Source organism: Nelusetta ayraudi, unplaced genomic scaffold, assembly GCF_046127955.1.
Source record: "Nelusetta ayraudi isolate G7.1 ecotype Tasmania unplaced genomic scaffold, CSIRO-AGI_Nayr_v1 ptg000084l, whole genome shotgun sequence".
Lineage (NCBI taxonomy): Eukaryota > Metazoa > Chordata > Actinopteri > Tetraodontiformes > Monacanthidae > Nelusetta > Nelusetta ayraudi.
In genome coordinates, this window is record NW_027466134.1 from 7,487,970 (window position 1) to 7,505,000 (window position 17,031).

Consider the following 17,031-nt stretch of genomic DNA (forward strand, 5'->3'; position numbering starts at 1 on the left):
CCCCCCAATGACTGTCAGCTTTCAAGATGAGGACTCAGAGTTTCCCTTTAGATGCTGTCGGATCTCAGCAATGTGAACTGGACTGATTCTGCAGCAGCCCCCTAGTGGACAGAAGAGAAAAATGGGTTTCTATTAGATTCACATTGCAAAGCTGCTTTTGGTCCACTGGTATACTAGAGGTGGAGCTACAGCCTGGGATTAGCTGTGACCAAAACAGCTAGATTGTAAACAGCGTTTGGGTCAGCGTGGATGCAGCTGAAGTGCAGAAGTCTGGTAGTTGTTTCGCAGCAGTTGTTTCAGGCAGCTCGTCAGGTTTGTCTCACCTATCAAAGCGGCGCCCTGCCTCATCCACGTGCGGCTGAGCTCCGCTGTGAACGCTGCCGACTGCCCTCCGCTCAACCACCTCGGTGAAGGAAGACGACAGTTAGCGGCACGCCAGTGCCTCAGAACTGTGGAAGCTGTGAGCTCACACTCACCCCCGCTCGCTGTCCCACTCTTCTCCACTGTTGGGGTAGACCACCCAGCTCAGGTCTGGGCTCCGCAGGGACCCGGCAGAGTCCAGCAGCGGCTCCACCACCGCCGGCGAGCAGCAGTTCACGCCCACGGCCAGCAGCTGCGGGGACCTGCTGGCCACCTTCACGGCGTCTGTGAAGGGGCTGCCGTCTGAAATACACCTCCCGTCCTGTGCAGAGCGAGCAGCAGCGTTTGTTCAAGTTCGATGAGGATTTGGAATCTTGCCTTCATTCGTTCCCGAGCAGCGCAAACAAACAGACTTGACTTACCTTACAAGAGAAGGAGAGCCAGGCGGCAGAGTCTGGAAACTCTCTGAGCAGCTCGGCCACAGCTTGCGCTTCCTTGATACTGGGAATTGTTTCAAAAGCAAGAAGATCGGCTCCTGCTGCTGCCAAACACTCCACCTGTGGCCGGTGCCAATCTTTCAGCTCCTGTCGGGGGGGAGAAACAAGAAGCACGGAGATGGTGAAGTACAAGGAAATGTAGTCACACACGGAAGATCAGAAAGAGAATATGAAAAGTATTACAACCCCATAGCTCACCCCTTATGTTAACTTAACCATATAAATAACAGCATGCTAAAATGATGCCATTGTACTCCAACACCATTCTGTCTCACTGGTTTATATAATCACTGATGCCCTCTGTGACATCACGCAAAGCTGATTTACTGAACTGTGTCGTTAAGCCCACGCTTCCTGAAAAGTGATGCAAGTATAAAGATATGAAGACGTAAAGCGTGGATCTTCCTCTAATTTGCAGCGATTTGATTTGCAGACTAACCACATGATTTTTAATATTTTGGGCATTAGATTATAATATCTGCAGTTCTGGTTTACTTCGCTCCGTCACCTTTGCGACATGCGCAACCTTGTCTAAGGTTAAAAACCATTAGAAACCCATTACAACCATGAAGAGCCACTTACTTCAACACTCATCTCCTTTGCATAAACTCCGGTGTACTCGGAGCCGTCATGCAAAAAAGCCCCATATGGGCCGACAGAAGCTGCCACCAGGGGGCCTCTCTGACCTCGACGGATAATTAAAGGAGCAGGAATCACAATGTTACGCCACACGTACATCAGAGCACCGACAATTCAGCGTGTTTCAATGTTGGTACCTGCAGGACGACAGTCGCGGACAAACTGCTCCGCCGTCTCTTTGGCCAGTTGAACTCCCAACATCAGCAGCTCTCTGGCGCCCTCTGGGCTCACGTCCAGGTGGCTGATGAAACCTCGAACGCTGGCCTGGTACGTGGCTGTGGTGATGACATCAGAGCCGCTGCGTAGAAAGCTGTAAAAACATGTTTAAGACCGTTTTTAGGCAACTACTGTGAATGCACCACAACCCAGGACCAAAGTATGCCTGGAAGTTTGGCTTAAACTACAACTTCAACTATCGGGAGAATTGCAACTTATTTTGTTTATTTTTGCGCAACCATTGACTAGAGCATGACATTATTTTGACTGACCTGTGATGAGCGTCTCTTATGACCTGGGGGTTTGTATGCAAAAGCCTGGCGCTCCACAAAGGATCTCCCTGAGAGAAAGGAACAAAATAACACATCTGATTTTTGTCTGATATTTAGACAAAGTTTCCAGTAACCATCCACACCTATGATCTGTCTGCTTGTAATCAGTGTGTGTACCACGATCAGGTCGACCAACAAAACTTTTTGCCACACCGGCCAGGAAAATTGTTCGAGATGCAAAGAAAAACCCACAGATTACTACAGCTGAAATACAGGACTCTCTGAAAAAGGTTGTGTGGATGTTTCAAGATGCACAATAAGGAGGCACTTGAAGAAAAATGGGCTGCATGGTCGAGTTGCCAGAAGAAAGCATGTATGTGTATGTATATATATATATATACACACAGAACTTAACAAGGAAGCCCCCCCCCTCCCCAAGAAAAGAGAGAAAAGAAAGAAAAAAACAGGCCAGTGTATTAAGCCATCACAAATTACTGACTTAGATACTTGGTGTAAGAGACAAGCAAGTATGTTCTAGATATGGCTGCCATATTTTCAAAAAGGTGTTTTCTGAGGCAATGTGTGACTCTTTCCATGTGTGTGCAACTATTCATTTCAAACGACCACCTATCAGTTGGAAAGGACTTCCAAGACATCAGATTTCCAAGACACTGCGATGCATTTCTTTGGCTACACAGAGCAATTTCTATGAATTTGAGTTGCGTTTTGTTTGGCAGGCCACGAATACTTGCTAAGTTCCCCAGTAAGCACCATTCAGGGTCCACTGGAACTTTAACTCCAGTGATCTTGGTTAAAGTGGAGCAGATATCATGCCAGAAGGGTTTCACTTTCGTACATAACCAAGTACAGAGCAAAAAGCAACCAACTTCCTTGAATGTCATTTTTCTGCGGTAAGGTATAGTTGATGTAAAATGTTATAGTTAATAATTAAGAATTAGTCTATATATGGCATTGGTGATAGTTTACAGGCTATTTTGACGTAGATCTGCCCAGAGTTGTTCATCAATTGTAATATTCAGATCTGACTCCCATTTCATCTTGGTAACCTCGTGCTTTTCTTACCAATAAATTGACACCCCGCGCTTCGAGTTCGGTCGCCAGTCCGCCATCCAATATTAACGGCGCTTCGTCCCTTAGGCATTGTTTTATACGCTCCGAGGATGCCATGGAAACGCTTCAGGTGGTTGGGTGGAAGTGAGTGAACGCTGTCTTGGAAACACACAGAAGTAAACGCTGCAGCAGACAAATCGAACGGCTGCGGACTTGCATTGAAACGTGTCCCATGGAACTAACTGACAATGCTGCTGCTGGCGTTGAAAACAAGGTTTGACAACATCCTGCACTTGTTTATTGACTTGTCACCCTCAGCGTTGTTGTTCCGGGGTCAAAGACATAGCCCAGTTCATGACGACACGGCTAGAGGGCGCACGGCGCAAAGTTATTGCATTGTGGTAGAGTCTACCAAATAATTCAAATAATTCCTTGAATTATTTGAGCCTCCATAGTCTACCTATGGAGTGGAGGCTCAAATAATTCAAATAATTAACACTTGCACTCAGGGTGAGTGAGTTTTTTTTTTTCTTTTCTTCTTCTCTTTCAGCTTTCACTCTCGCGTTATCTATATCAGATATAGTGATTTATTATATAGATTGTGCCTTAGTAAACTGTGACTATGGCTTGTATAGCTTATCTTACACAATGAAGATACAGCAGTGAACTTCATTTACGTCAATGACGGTTCTATGTGACTCGTTCAGTAGAGTCACTATAGCAACGAAACATTTCCCTGTAAACTATGGAAAGCCATTAGGATCACGTGCTATTCGACTGTTGTACTTTACTACCTTCCCTCATTTCCTCCAAATATAATGGTGCATTTAAATTTGGTTTTGAGTTTGAACTTTTATGTCAGAATCTTGGGATAAGAGACAACAGTTTTTGAAGTAACATCAATGTTCCAGGCGATAGAACCTATTTGACTTTTTAAAACATTTGACCCTAATCGTCTTCCGTAGGTAACGGCTAACGTTAGCCACTTAAAATATCACTGAGAGATGTAGGCTTAATTCTACCGACCAAATGGTGAGTTTTTTTTCTCTCCTGCCCATTAAAATGATGTGCACTAATATTGTCTGATCACTATAAATGTTTAGATGTTAAAACACGTGCAAACTGTCCGATGTTTTATCAGCTCTTAGTAACAAGCTAGCCCACAGTTAAATTTGATTTATTACTAGTTTTACAACAAAACAAAACAAAAATCCGCTGACGATAATTCCAAGCTTTTATTTTGTATGTTAAGTTATATCGATTAATGGCGATACTAAATGCATTACTGTGGGACGTGCTTAACTAATTTGCCGATGCATAGTTATGCAGACTAGGTAACTACTCATTGCTGCGACGTCAATAGTTGCCAGGGTTAGATAAAAGTCCATCTAACCAAACAGTTTTCACGTCAAATAATTTAGATAGTAAGCCTGATTGGAAGGTTACTCGATAGGTCGGTGCATGTTAGGTTTTTAAAGGAATTGGCTTTGTTATTAGCTAGTTCATATGTGGCTTTTATTTTGTCACGCGGCAATCAGTTGTTTACGTAAATTCTTCACCAACGCTGTCGGGATGTTTTCTTATTTTTAACAATAGGTAGGCAACACCTTGGTGCGGGTGTCCTTGACAGAGTCTTTCTGGTGGCTTTGACCTGTATGACTTAAGGAGGAAACTGGCCCTGGTTGCTAGGAGACGCCAGTATTTATACACAGGAATGACCCGTAGCTGTAACAGCGCGGAAAGCATTTTTGCCTGTGTTCTATAACTCTAGTTTTGTTTTCCAAAAGCGTTGTAAAAGTTTGCTTGCAGACTGCAAGCAGCTGCTTTTTATTGTCAGCCTTTTCTTTTCGTCATCTTATAATTTTACATTGCCACATAATCATTTCGATGCCAGTGCAAATGTGATATTCCTTCATGTATTGCACATGTCGCAGTGGATAAAGCTTGTCTTTTCCATAGACAGAACGATTAAGTGTCAGATCAAAACTAATGAGTTGTCCAAAATACAGAAAAGGAGATCAGTTAATTATTGCATTTAATGTCTTTCCAATATCTCCCAGTCATTTCGCCACAAGTTGAGCGAAGACAGACTTCTTGTGGCTCATTACTGCCGTGTGGTCATGCATAACAATCAGCAAGTTAAACTGCCAAATGAGATGCAGACCTCCAGGCGTCCACGATACTTTTTATGAAACACACCCTAAAAATTCTTTTTTAAAGCTACCAGTCTGCAAGCTTTTTAAATCCTCTGCGCGTTTCATTTTCATTGATCGAAAGTGTTCTTCCCTCACCTTGTTAGGATGAACGCTACGCCTTTCTCACCGAGTGGTATGACTCCACCGCAGCTCTCCTGCGGCGCTACCAACTGTTCTTCTACCCCAAAGATAGCTCCGTGGAAATGGTTTGCATTCTTTTCTTTTTACTGCTGTTTACTATCTTTCAACTAGTCGTTAAGCAAGCATCTACAGCCTTCTTTGGAATTTACTGAGATTTACAGCCTCAAAACATTGTGTATTTTGTGTACACACATATATATATATATATGTATATATATTTTTTTTAATTCTAAATACTCTGGGATACATTCTGTACAATCTGGTTATTGTACATGTTTATCTCATCTGTATTCTCATTCTTCTCCTCGTTGCAACAGTTTGATGTGAAGAACCAGAGAATATTTCTGAGGAGGACGAGATACGACGGCCTCCAACCCGACGACCTGTTTGTCGGGAACCGAGTGAACGTGTTCACGCGGCAGCTCTGCCTGGTGGACTACGGAGACCACTACACGGCAAACAAGCTCGGCAGCAAGAAGGAAAGGTGCGATTGTGAAGCTCGTGTGAGGACCCCGGCTCTGTCCCTCTCCAGTGACACGTTCACGTTACCATGCAAATAACTCAGTGCACACCCTGCAGCACAATATCGCTGCTCCTCCTTGCGGCTCATGTAAACTGTTGCCACACTGCCTTCACTCCTCAGCCTCGTCGCAAGTCATGTCGCAATCCACGAAGCTGACAGGCAGTTGGATGAAATCACTTCACTTGCCAGCAACTCCATACATTCTTTTTAAATTATTTAATTGTGAATATTGTCATTAATTACAAAAAAGAAGAAATTGATCTCTAGTCTGTAAGTGGACTCTCCAGAAATAAGGAAAAGGAAGTCCACCCTTCTTTTTCTTGCTCCAATTCTTTAGATAATGTGCACTAAAACACACAGTTCTCAAAATCATCACTCTGTGATGTCACAAAAGGCACTGAGTTTCAGCAGGTGGCTGTAAACAAGGGGCTGAAAATGCTGTTTGGCTGCCAGTTGTTTACTTATGGATGACATTTTCACCCTCTCTGTTGATTTGCTTCCACATTATAAGCCGCACAGTGGAGAACTAAAGCTGGATATACACATATTGACTGAACATTGATTTTAATCAGGCAGTGTTTGATTCTTGCGGGAGTTACAACGCTCAGTCACATCCACAGTAGCAGGCCTTTTGATCATTATTAAAGTCGTCCTCTTCTCTCTCCTCTCAGAACTCTCGCTTTGATTAAGCCAGACGTACTCAACAAGATGGGGAACGTCCTGGACCTGATCTACTCCTCCAACCTGATAGTGACCAAAGCCTTAATGACGAAGCTCACTTGGTAAGGCCGGAGACCTTAAAACGTGAGAGATGTTTCGTGACTCTCACATCACACAAACTCGTGCCAGGGTGGACACACAGTGTGTTTGGTGGCGGTGCCCTCACACAGACAGATGGGTGGCTCTGGATCCTCTCACACACCAGGAACATATGGCCGGCAGAGTGGCAGACGAGGTTGGCATTTAATTAACGGTTTTAGCAGGTGCCTGCCTCTGATGCCATTATGTCGTTAAAGCTGTCGTCGCCTCAGTCTGGCCACAAAAGAACCGTTTTTACATTGATTAAAACGCAGAGGAGGCCAAATTGAAACTAAAGTAATGTAAAAAGTAAAATGCAAGGCTTAGATGTCTGTATTATGTCTTATGGCCTTTGGCTTGTTCCCAACCGCCGTCTTTAGTTGTCCTTTTAGAGGACAAAACAAGAGAACGATGTCCATCATTCCAAAATCAAAAAAAAAGCTTTGAACTCAATGTTTGAACTGATTTTATTTCAGCTTGAAGTGCGTATGAAAAACCTGACTCACCGAAGGAGGCTTTGTGCCGAGCAATTTCACAATTTCCCCTCGCTGCGCCCCCCCTGATCCTATTATAGGTCGAGGAACCGCCACTGCTTTTTAGCCACTAAAATAGCAAAAACAATTTAATGCAGTGGAATATGAAGAAATTGTAAAAAAAAAACTGAGCAGATTGCAGTTTATACGACAGTGACGTCATTCCATTCCAAATCATTTTTGAGGAACTTTTTTTTTGTTTCCATTTTACAAAGTTAAAAATGTGTAAAAATTATAAGCTACTGGTGTCCGAAAATCTGTGCAAAGGTTCTCACTCAGCCTAAAGCACATGTAGTAATGTTAATTCAATTTTACTTTCATTAGATTTCCTTCGATCTGCTCAGTCTAGATTTTCCACCACAACACGGACGAGCTTTGCAGTAGCATCGGCCTCAATGCCTGTAAATGTCTTTATCTGCAGTTTGCACTGATACTTCACACTGTACACTTTGGCTGCTCATTAACTCGTGCTGTGTGCTTCTCTGGCCTTACAGGAGCCAGGCAGCAGACTTCTACGCGGAGCATCAGTCAAAGCCCCTCTATAAGTGAGTGAGTGCGTGCCCGTCAGCGATTGGCCAGCTCCCAACCGCTGGGGAGCATTTGTGTCACTCGGCGACCGTCATTAACAGATTATAATCCTTGTGTCGCGACACTCTGCCGACATTTGGAAGGTCTAATAATGAAGCAGAAGTCACTCTAGTGATATTGTTATATTACAGCCAGTGTCTCTGTCCTGTCAGTGAATCTCTCTTGGTTTGACTAGCTTCACTTTTCAGAACCCTTTGTGACCTCACAGAGACATTCAATCAACTGAGTGCATCATATGTGGCTGCAAGTAGAAAGGCTTTTCTAGACATGAATCGTGCAAAGCTGCTCAGCTTGAGTCCAAGATGAACAACAAAAACACCACCTGGTAATAATAATGTTCTGCGTCGGTTCCCCTGTTCTTCCAGTAACCTGGTGCAGTTTATTTCCTCGGGCCCTGTGGTTGCGATGGAGCTGGTGGGGAACTTGGCCGTGTCGGTGTGGCTCAAGCTGCTGGGGCCCGCAGACGCGGCCACGGCACAGAAGGAGGCGCCGCAGAGCGTCCGCGCCCGCTTTGCCACGGACGGTGCCCAGATTGTCGGACACGGCTCGGACTCGCTGGCCGCGGCGGCGAAGGTGAGGAGGCGTGTGCCACGTGAGGCTCAGCATGGTTTGCCCTTAGGTGTTCAACTCTGGCCTCCGGGCCAAATTCTTGTCCATAGTGTAATTATATACAAAACCACTGCTAGAGCTGGCCGGCCGGTATTACACAGCACATGTACTGCTAATACTACAAATCCCAGAATGCTCTACTGGTATTTTGGTGCGACAATCAGGACAGGACGTTCAATTGAAGGATATTATTGTTACTTAATTGGTGCATTTTTATTTTATTTTTAAATTTATCATCAGCCCGTGGAAAAGGGTTACTGTTGAAATTTAAGTCAGAAGTCTGCTAATAAAAAAGAGCCATATGGTTTTTATTTATATTTTATTTATTTTAATTCGTTTTTTTCTTTAATATTTGATTTTGCATGTGTACAATATTAAGTTATTTATTGTGCAGTATTAAGCTTTGCTTGTTTCATATTCAGGTTGAAGCAAAGCTTATTTGGGTCCATATGAAAAAGTTCCCTGTTACGTCTGGAGGAAGATTCTTTTCAATGAATATCAATGTTGGCCTGCGAATATGTCCAAGTTTAAAATTTTGGCCCTAATGTGTATTTGAGTTTGACGCCCATGCTGGAAGTATTAATCATTAAAGATTTGGAGATTTTGAGGAAGAGACAGTGACATCAAGTGGTTACATTTTAGATTGCGCTGTCCTCACTCTGCCTCCCTCTCCTGAGCTTGCCAGTGAACTATGGTGCGGAGGCGGAGCCAGGGGGGTGCCAGAGGTGGCACTGGCTGCCCCTGAAATCTGTTTGGACACCCCGAGCTGTGCCCCTCTCTATTAAGCTTTTACCAATATACAAATCATTAATCAGGCCAAATTTTACACAGTGGACCTTTAATAAATTGTGGAAGTTCTTTATGTCCTGAATTAATTCCAGTTAATTTTTTTTCTTCTTTTCAGGGACAACAGTATATAAAACATAGTGCTTTACCTTGACAGTTTTGGTGTGATTCTTCTAACGAGGGCATGAAAACCAGCCGAAACTGTCAAGAAAAACCAAATGTGATGAGTACTAATCATTGTTCATCATCGTTTTTCCCTCCTCCTGCTGTTTGCCCAGGAGCTGGAATTCTTCTTCCCGTCCACGGTGGGCTCCAGCCCCCCCAACACGGCCGTCTGTGCAGCCGACTGCACCTGCTGCATCATCAAGCCTCACGCCGTCACCGAAGGTAGGGGAGAGGGGGCGGCGGCTGAGAGGGGGGAAGGGAGGGGCGGAGGTGGCCGCATTCTGCAGCCTGCTCATAAACATTCGTTCTTCAAGAAAATAAAAGAGTTGCGTTGGATATGGCAGCAGCAGCAGCAGCAGCAGCCGCAGCCGCAGCAGCAGCAGCAGCAGCAGCAGCAGCAGCAGCAGCAGCAGGCCCCATTGACCTGTTTGGATGGCGTCTCCCTCCTTCCGCCGACGACTCTGAGGTTGTTGTTTTTTTCTCGTGTCACCCCGAGGCAACACGCCGGCCAAGTTTGGCTCGGCATTGTTCCCCGAACCCGCCTGGTGGCCCTGATCCCCGCTGGTGGAGCATGCCGCCGGAGCTGTGACCTGTGAAATGTGAAATTCTCCACACAGGGGCCGAAGAATGCAAACACACAAAGTGTTGACACTGCCCGGTTGTTTAGAGCCTCCGAGCCCAGGAGCAGGTTGACTTGGACAAATAAACTCGCGCACACACATGGTGAATGGTAGCAGTCATTCAGAGCATTAGGGCCAAATAGCACTTGTTATGCGAGTATAAAAAAGCTGTGATGGCAGTAGAATACTAGAAAGGCATCAGAGAAACATTTACTTGCTCTTCAGTAGTTCGAGTCATTTAAATAGTCTGTCTGCTGGGAAGGAGGAACGGCCATTGTTGTCACTCTCACGGAGGAGCGGCGTCGCTGTCATATGACCTTGAGCAGGTAGAAAGGTCAGCCTGCCGACACAACAAGAAGCCTGTGAACACATGGAGCCCACACTCAGCAATCACTGGCGCTTTGCTTCAATTTGTACCATTGATTAGCCACCACACCCCATTGGAAGTATTTTCAAATGTGAGTCATCATGAATGTAGTTACATCACTGCAAAAATTCTCAGCATTCTCGACCCCATGGAAGACTTTCTGGAGTATTTTGTTAAAACCTCGTCCTGGAATCCTTGTTTTTCCCCTTAAAAGGAAGTAAACTGGCACAGTCCTCCATGTTGTGAGGTCAGACGTCACGCCTGAAACAGGTTCAAAGCGTAACACCGAGGCACGCTAGCGGCCCGTGGGAGCGCCACACCTATGTGGGACCGGCGCCATCCCTAATCTCAGTGCTGTAGTAACTGTCAGCGGAAGCCTGCCACGACAGGTCCAGTGTTTTCATCCAAGTGGCTTTTATTGTGAAACTTTGTGTGTAGAGGGAGGGCGAGCCGCGGAAAGCGAAAGACGTGCTCGATTTTCCGCCGCAGGGTTAAAAAAAAAATAAAAGGAAAAAAAAGAGTTGAGCAACACGAAGCAACGAATGAAACTTCATCTCTCCCTCAGACGGGTGTTGGAATTCGGACGGAGCGTTCTGGGTGCTTGCCGAGAGTTAAAACTCAATTGAAGTTTCTTCATTGACTCCAGGGCTTTTAATTATGCATGATGGCTTCCTGACGGCACAGATGACTTTATTTGCACGTCTCTCCTGAGGGCCTGCAGATGTGGAGGTGACCTCACACACAGCGATCGGCTCCCTCTGACTGTTCCGCATGTTTTTTAAGGAGGCCGCCGTCGCTGAAATGCAGCTCTTTCGCGCGCTGTCGCGGCTGTTTCCAAAACACGGTCGCCTTTGCTTCCTGCGAGGACTCGCACGTGCTGCGCCTTATGCGGCGTGGAACCTGTTTTTAAACACTGTTGAGAGAAGTTGCAGGAGATGCGACAGGCAGAGAGCGCCACGGCCTGTTTGAAGTTCCTGGAAAGAAGCTGTAAAAGCTGTTTGTCTAATTATTTTTTTTGTGTCTTTAATTATCCGGCCGCCCGCGCTGGTGAGCGTCTGTTTACCTTTCAGATGTCAGGTGACCTTTTTATTGGTCTGAAGGAAAGAAAATAGCCACGGCAGCGGGTTCAAGGGTCATCGGGCGGCTCAAAGACAAAATGGAGTTTCAAGGGGGGCGAGAAAAGGAGACCTTGATTTTTTTTTTTTTTTTTTTTTCTGAAACATGACAGAGTGGTGGGGTGGGAGGTGGAGGGGGGGGGGCGTCACGTGGTGGCGACGCGTCCCAGGGAAGCAGCCTATCGCCGCAGCGACAGACGACGTCTCGGCCCAGACATGACTGGAATAGAGAAGCTTCTGTTGCCAGGCACCCGGCGCCACGTCTCCTAGCAACAGGCCCAGTTGTTTGGGGAGGTTGCGTACGTGCGTGCGAGTGTGTGTGTGTGTGTGTGTGTGTGTGTGTGTGTGTGTGTGTGTGTGTGTGTGTGTGTTCCACCCACCCTCATCAGCACTCACCGCACAACACCTGTGCCAAAACACAAAGTCACGATTTATATAGAGGAAAAAAAAAAAAAAAAGGGCTAGCAGACGAGCGCACCCACCCCTCTTCTCATATCACGGGGGATGTCAGACTGAGATCATGTGACTGGCGCCCTCCCTCGGTAATGAGTTTGCTGCCGTCTGACCTTCCTCGCTGCTGCTGCTGCTGCAGCTGCTGCTGCTGCTTCTGCACCTCCACCTCCGCCCGAGCCGCCGTGATGTTCGCGCAATCGTTCACAGGCACACCGACATCACGGCGCAGGCAAGAATAATGTCTTCTTCTCTCCTTCCGACAGGTGTCTGTGTGTGTGTGTGAGACAGCCCGACTGCTCCTTTTCAAAAATAAAAAAAGGGTGAGAAGGCTGTTGTCTGGATGGCAACATGATGACATCATGGTTTTAAGGCTGCGTGTAATAATGCAGAACATCAGTTCGAGATCATTTTTAAAATCTATCATCTCTCAGTCAGCTATGCAGAGCTGAGTCCGTTCTTTTCTTCCTCTGCTCGCTCCATTTCTTTTTTCAGAAAGCAAGCACACACAGTTCTGGAAACTGGCCCTTTGTGATGTCACACAGAGCGGCGACCTCACCCTTATCTCCTCCGTGTTTCCTCCGCCCAGCCCTGTTTTTCCTCCATGTTCATCAAAGCAACAGTTTTAGCCCAGAGCAACTTTGTGTTTTTTGCTGCAGCAGAACCAGCGCAGTTTGTTATCATTCATTCATTTTCCATACCCGCTTCTTCCCGAGCTCAGGGTCACGGGGGTCTGCTGGAGCCTCTCCCAGCTGTCTCAGGGCGGAGGCAGGGTGACACACTGGACAAGTCGCCAGTTCCAGTTTGTTATCAGTACAGCTAATTCATAATAAACAACAACTTTTTCTCCTTTGTGCAGGTCTGACTGGCAAAATCCTCAACTCCATCTCTGCTGCTGGGTTTCAGATCTCCGCCCTCAGAATGGTAAATATTAATCTCCCTCTGTTTCATTCCGCCCTGGTCTGGCGCGCCCATATTCTAACAGCCGAAAAAAAATGCTTTTGTGTTCTATCGATGCAACGCGGCTTCCAGGCCGCCGCCGACTTCCTGGCCGCCCTGACCTCAGCGGTGTGGAGCCGCGGCCAGCGGTGACCTCTCGCAGTCCATTTGCGGCGCTGCATTAGATTTGACGTCCATTCGCAGCGGCGCCGGGTCGATCCACCGAGGCTGTTTATCAGTGCAGATGTATGCGGAGCACGGCGGGCCATTAATGCAAATGAACTAAGTGCCTGTCGAACGGCCGGTGCATCCTTGATGTTCTGTGGCTTGTGAAATCACAAGAGCCCTGTTGGAAAAGAGACGGGGGGGGGGGGGGGGGGGTAGTAAAAAAAAAATAAAACCATGGATGCACGAACACCAAACTTGTGACAGACACCCATGTTCTAGCACAGGCATGGGCAAACTACAGCCCGTTAAGCTTTTTAATCCGGCCTGCCAAACTTGAAGAAACTGTATTAATAGTAAGTAAGTAATAGTTATAAGTTGTATTTCATCATTTTCTTTCAGCATTTTAAGAGTCATTTCATTAAAGAGCTAAACACCGTGGGGCTTCAACGACGCTGATTTTGTTGTAACGATTTGGTTCATTTTATATTATTATTGTTTTTAATGGCCAATGTGTGTGAGAGTTTTAAGTCAATAGCCGTGACAAAAGACACATTTCTGTTTTTACCTGAAACAGACAATAAAGTTATCTATCTATCTATCTATCTATCTATCTATCTATCTATCTATCTATCTACTCGTTCTGTAAAATAAGTGGTATCGGAGCCTCCCTAATAAAAACATGTTATTATATGTTGTTGTACTTTCCCGGCTAGTTCACTGTGGACCGGGCCAACGCAGAAGAGTTCTACGAGGTCTACAAAGGTGTCGTCAAGGAATATTCAGTGAGTGTGAACGCTGCTTCTGTTTTGCCAACATTGCCGCCGCTGCCGCCGCCGCTATCTGCAGCAGCAATCTGCAGCAGCAATCTGGCCTCGTGGTTTGAACACAAACACTGTGAGGAGAGAAAGTAGCAATATTGTGTTTAGACATGCGAGCGAGACAAGTCGTTTGCATCAGTGTGATACTTTGATTCGCTGCAATGATAATATCCAGCTCCAGTTTCATGGGCTGCCCTCCCACCCCCCTTTATTTGTAAAGAATTTTACAAATTTTACGAATTTTTTAAATATATATATTTATCGAGACATTTTTGGGCATTTATTTTGGAGATCACACAATTCAATAATTTCAATGATTTATTTACTGGACATGATAGACATCGGGTTAGCATTTTTGTCTTTGTGGAATAAATTTGAGCACTGTGCGATGAATTTTGGGTCGTGACTTCATGATAAGGAAGTCGGGTTGCTGAGACTCCACCAGTTGTGAACCACTGATATACAGTGTGGATCTTCTCCTCTGCAGGACATGGTGAATGAGCTGTGCTCTGGACCCTGCCTGGTGCTGGAGATCCAGGGCCCTGACGCTCCGCAGACCTTCAGGGAGTTGTGTGGGCCGGCCGATCCAGTGAGTCTCACTCCGTGTTTTTTTTTTTTTTTTTTTTTTTAATCTCAGTACAAGATTAATCTTTTTTTTAATCTTGTACTGATTTTTTTTTAATCAGTACAAGCTGCCTGTTGAAAGAAAGGAGCCACGCAGGACGGAACGATTCCTGCCGCGGCCGATACAATTGTCTTTGTTGACTGGCTTCATGTGGGGAAGCTGTCCAGTTCTGATAGATCTGTGGCTGCTTATCGTCATTGCCCGTGAAAGAAGCTGATTGGTCGTGAATCCTTATCATGACGGCTGGCTCATAATGATGCTGTCTATTGGAAGAGGCAAGATGCACCGGTAACATTTCAGGACGAGTTGTTTTTGTGGTCAAGCACACAAAGTATCTCCATGATGCAGAGCATCAATTGAAGTTGAATGGAATTCTGGATTCTCATGTTGCTGAAGTCGTCCATAGAGTCTGTGGACATGGGGTATATATCCACATATTGGCAGATATGGGTGATGTCTGAACCTGTGAGATGACTTCATACTGTGACTCAGCTCAGTGAGGGACGCAGCGTTGTCCCCCACAGCAGCAGCAGCAGCAGCAGCAACAGCAGCAGCAGCAGCAGGAGCAGGAGACGCCAAGATCCAACGTTCCTGTTGATTATTATAGTTGAGTTTTTTCGAACCGCACCTGAAGCCAGATGGAACGACTGGGTTTGACGCTACAGAACGTTTCAAACCTCCGTCTGCGGCTGGTGCGATGGAGCTGCGCCGCGTGATGTGGAATCTAATAACGCCATGTTCCTCCGCTGAGCCTCGTTGAGCCGCCGTGAAATGAGGGACGGCGCACCTGCTCAGCCCCCCCACCTCCCCACACACACACCCACCCCTACTGACGTCACCGTGGTTAAAAATAGCTCAGTCATTTGTGGGGTTTTTTCTCTCTCAATTTAAATTGATTTATTTGCGTGTTTCGGTCCCTTTGCGCCGGCTGACAAAACGCCACCCACTGAGTGGCCGCGCTGCGCTGGGGTTGGCTAATTGTCTAATGATTTTCAGGTCACGTGACTCAGTGCTGTCACTGTTGACGAACGCCAAAAATAATGAATCCCTCATGGCCGCGCTCCTGTTATTTTTAGCCGACCCCTGCTCTGACTTTTGTTTAATTGTAGGGGCGCAGAATGAATTATTAATGTGGTCGTTTGCTCTTTTATATCAGACTGAGGCTGCGAATTAAAGGCTGTAAGAAGAGGAACGAGGTGTGAAAAAAAAAAAGCAGGTGAATTTTTTTTTTTTTAATAGACTGGAACAGAAGTGGGTTGTTTGAGTTTCCATCTTGAGAAAAGGTCTCTGCTCTCAGATCTTAAGGAATTTTTTCAAATCACGTGAGTCCACTGGATGGAAAAAAAAAAAATCAACCGGTGGCATAATTTGTGGCCGTGTGCACTGGTCGCGTTTGAGGTCAGCTGCCGCCGATGCGCTGTTCCCAGGCTCCCGTCTCCCTCCTCGGCCCTCGACCTCCGGCCGACCTCGGTGTTATCTGACAAATAACCTCAGCGGCGGCACTCCCACTCCTCAGTCACCCGATACGCAAGATAAATGGAAAGTCACACCAGCGGCGAGATCTCCCGACACCGTGGGGGGGGGGCGTCGGTTGGGGAGGGAGGTTGGGGTTGTACCTGCCTGCCTGCCTGCCCGCCCAAAGCACAGCACAGTACAGTACAGTGCGTTTCCTTGGGCTGCAAGAGTAAAGACATTCCAGGCGTTGCTGCTAGGCTAACGGCGTCCGGCGGGTCACGAGCGTCAGAGGCCAGTCTGAGCCAAAGGTCGTTGATTTGATTGATTGCAGCCGACTTGATCCGTGATCACGGCGTCGACCTTGTGGACGTGAAAAGAAAAGAAAAGAAAAGGAACAAGCAGACTGTCACGACCGAAAACGCACTCGTCCCTCGAGCGCGACGACGGGACTCGTGTCCCACTTTTATAGAGACGATTGCGACGTGTTTGACGGAGGCAGATCGAACCTCCCACCCACTTACACTGCACCCGCCCTCACAGTCGTCCCCCCCCCCCCCCCTTTCCCCTCCCCTCAGATCAGCAGCGTGTTGAATTTCCAGTACAGTCCCAACTTGGCCGTGTTGCGTCATCGGGCGACGCAGAGTGAAAAAAAAATTAAAAAAAACAAATCAGGCCGCCAAACCCTCCCACTCTGGTTGAGTCTGCGTGCGCCACAGCGGCGGCCACAGCGGCGGTGCAGAAATAGGGTGCTTCTATTGATTTGGTGGCTCATCTATGTCACGCTTGTGTGGAGATATCAGCTATCCCCCCGGTGGGCTGCGGCGCTAAATTTAGCCCGGCGTGGTGGTACCTTCAAAAGAGAGAGGGAGAAACACGTGTCCGTAAGCCAGAGAGAGCGCGGCTGGATCTCGCAGCAGTCGGACTTTTAGTTTGAAGGAGCGATAAAACTCCCCGGGAAAACCAACCGTCGGAGAGAAGATCTCAGGTCGGAGACTTTGGGAAAGTGTGTTCACTTGTGTTGCCTGGCTGACATCATCCCTCTGAGCCCCACAAAAAGAAAATGTTTTATTTTAAAGAGTAG

At 46.6% G+C, this 17,031-nt stretch overlaps 2 protein-coding genes across 4 annotated transcripts in view; one reads left to right on the forward strand and one right to left on the reverse strand.

Annotated features, from left to right (window-relative positions):
• LOC142900703 (homocysteine S-methyltransferase YbgG) lies at positions 1 to 3,207 on the reverse strand. Its single transcript, XM_076045152.1, has 8 exons — positions 3,068 to 3,207; positions 1,985 to 2,052; positions 1,634 to 1,806; positions 1,440 to 1,543; positions 783 to 944; positions 477 to 682; positions 324 to 403; positions 1 to 101 (listed from the first exon to the last, which is right to left on the reverse strand). Exons 1-8 carry the CDS (start codon positions 3,170 to 3,172, stop codon positions 22 to 24), a joined length of 978 nt encoding a protein of 325 aa, XP_075901267.1. The 5' UTR covers positions 3,173 to 3,207; the 3' UTR covers positions 1 to 21.
• Positions 3,191 to 17,031, forward strand: part of nme7 (NME/NM23 family member 7) — a 19,039-nt gene continuing 5,198 nt past the window's right edge. Inside the window, exons 1-10 of one of the 3 annotated variants that reach the window (XM_076045146.1) lie at positions 3,191 to 3,329; positions 5,355 to 5,456; positions 5,709 to 5,875; positions 6,586 to 6,696; positions 7,740 to 7,790; positions 8,199 to 8,406; positions 9,507 to 9,615; positions 12,805 to 12,869; positions 13,766 to 13,834; positions 14,358 to 14,459. In XM_076045146.1, the coding sequence (XP_075901261.1) occupies positions 3,288 to 3,329; positions 5,355 to 5,456; positions 5,709 to 5,875; positions 6,586 to 6,696; positions 7,740 to 7,790; positions 8,199 to 8,406; positions 9,507 to 9,615; positions 12,805 to 12,869; positions 13,766 to 13,834; positions 14,358 to 14,459 (1,026 nt within the window). In that variant the 5' untranslated portion in view covers positions 3,191 to 3,287. Of the gene's footprint in view, positions 3,330 to 4,014; positions 4,088 to 4,516; positions 4,652 to 5,354; positions 5,457 to 5,708; positions 5,876 to 6,585; positions 6,697 to 7,739; positions 7,791 to 8,198; positions 8,407 to 9,506; positions 9,616 to 12,804; positions 12,870 to 13,765; positions 13,835 to 14,357; positions 14,460 to 17,031 lie in introns of those variants that run through there. The other 2 variants (XM_076045147.1, XM_076045148.1) reach the window with 2 other exon arrangements.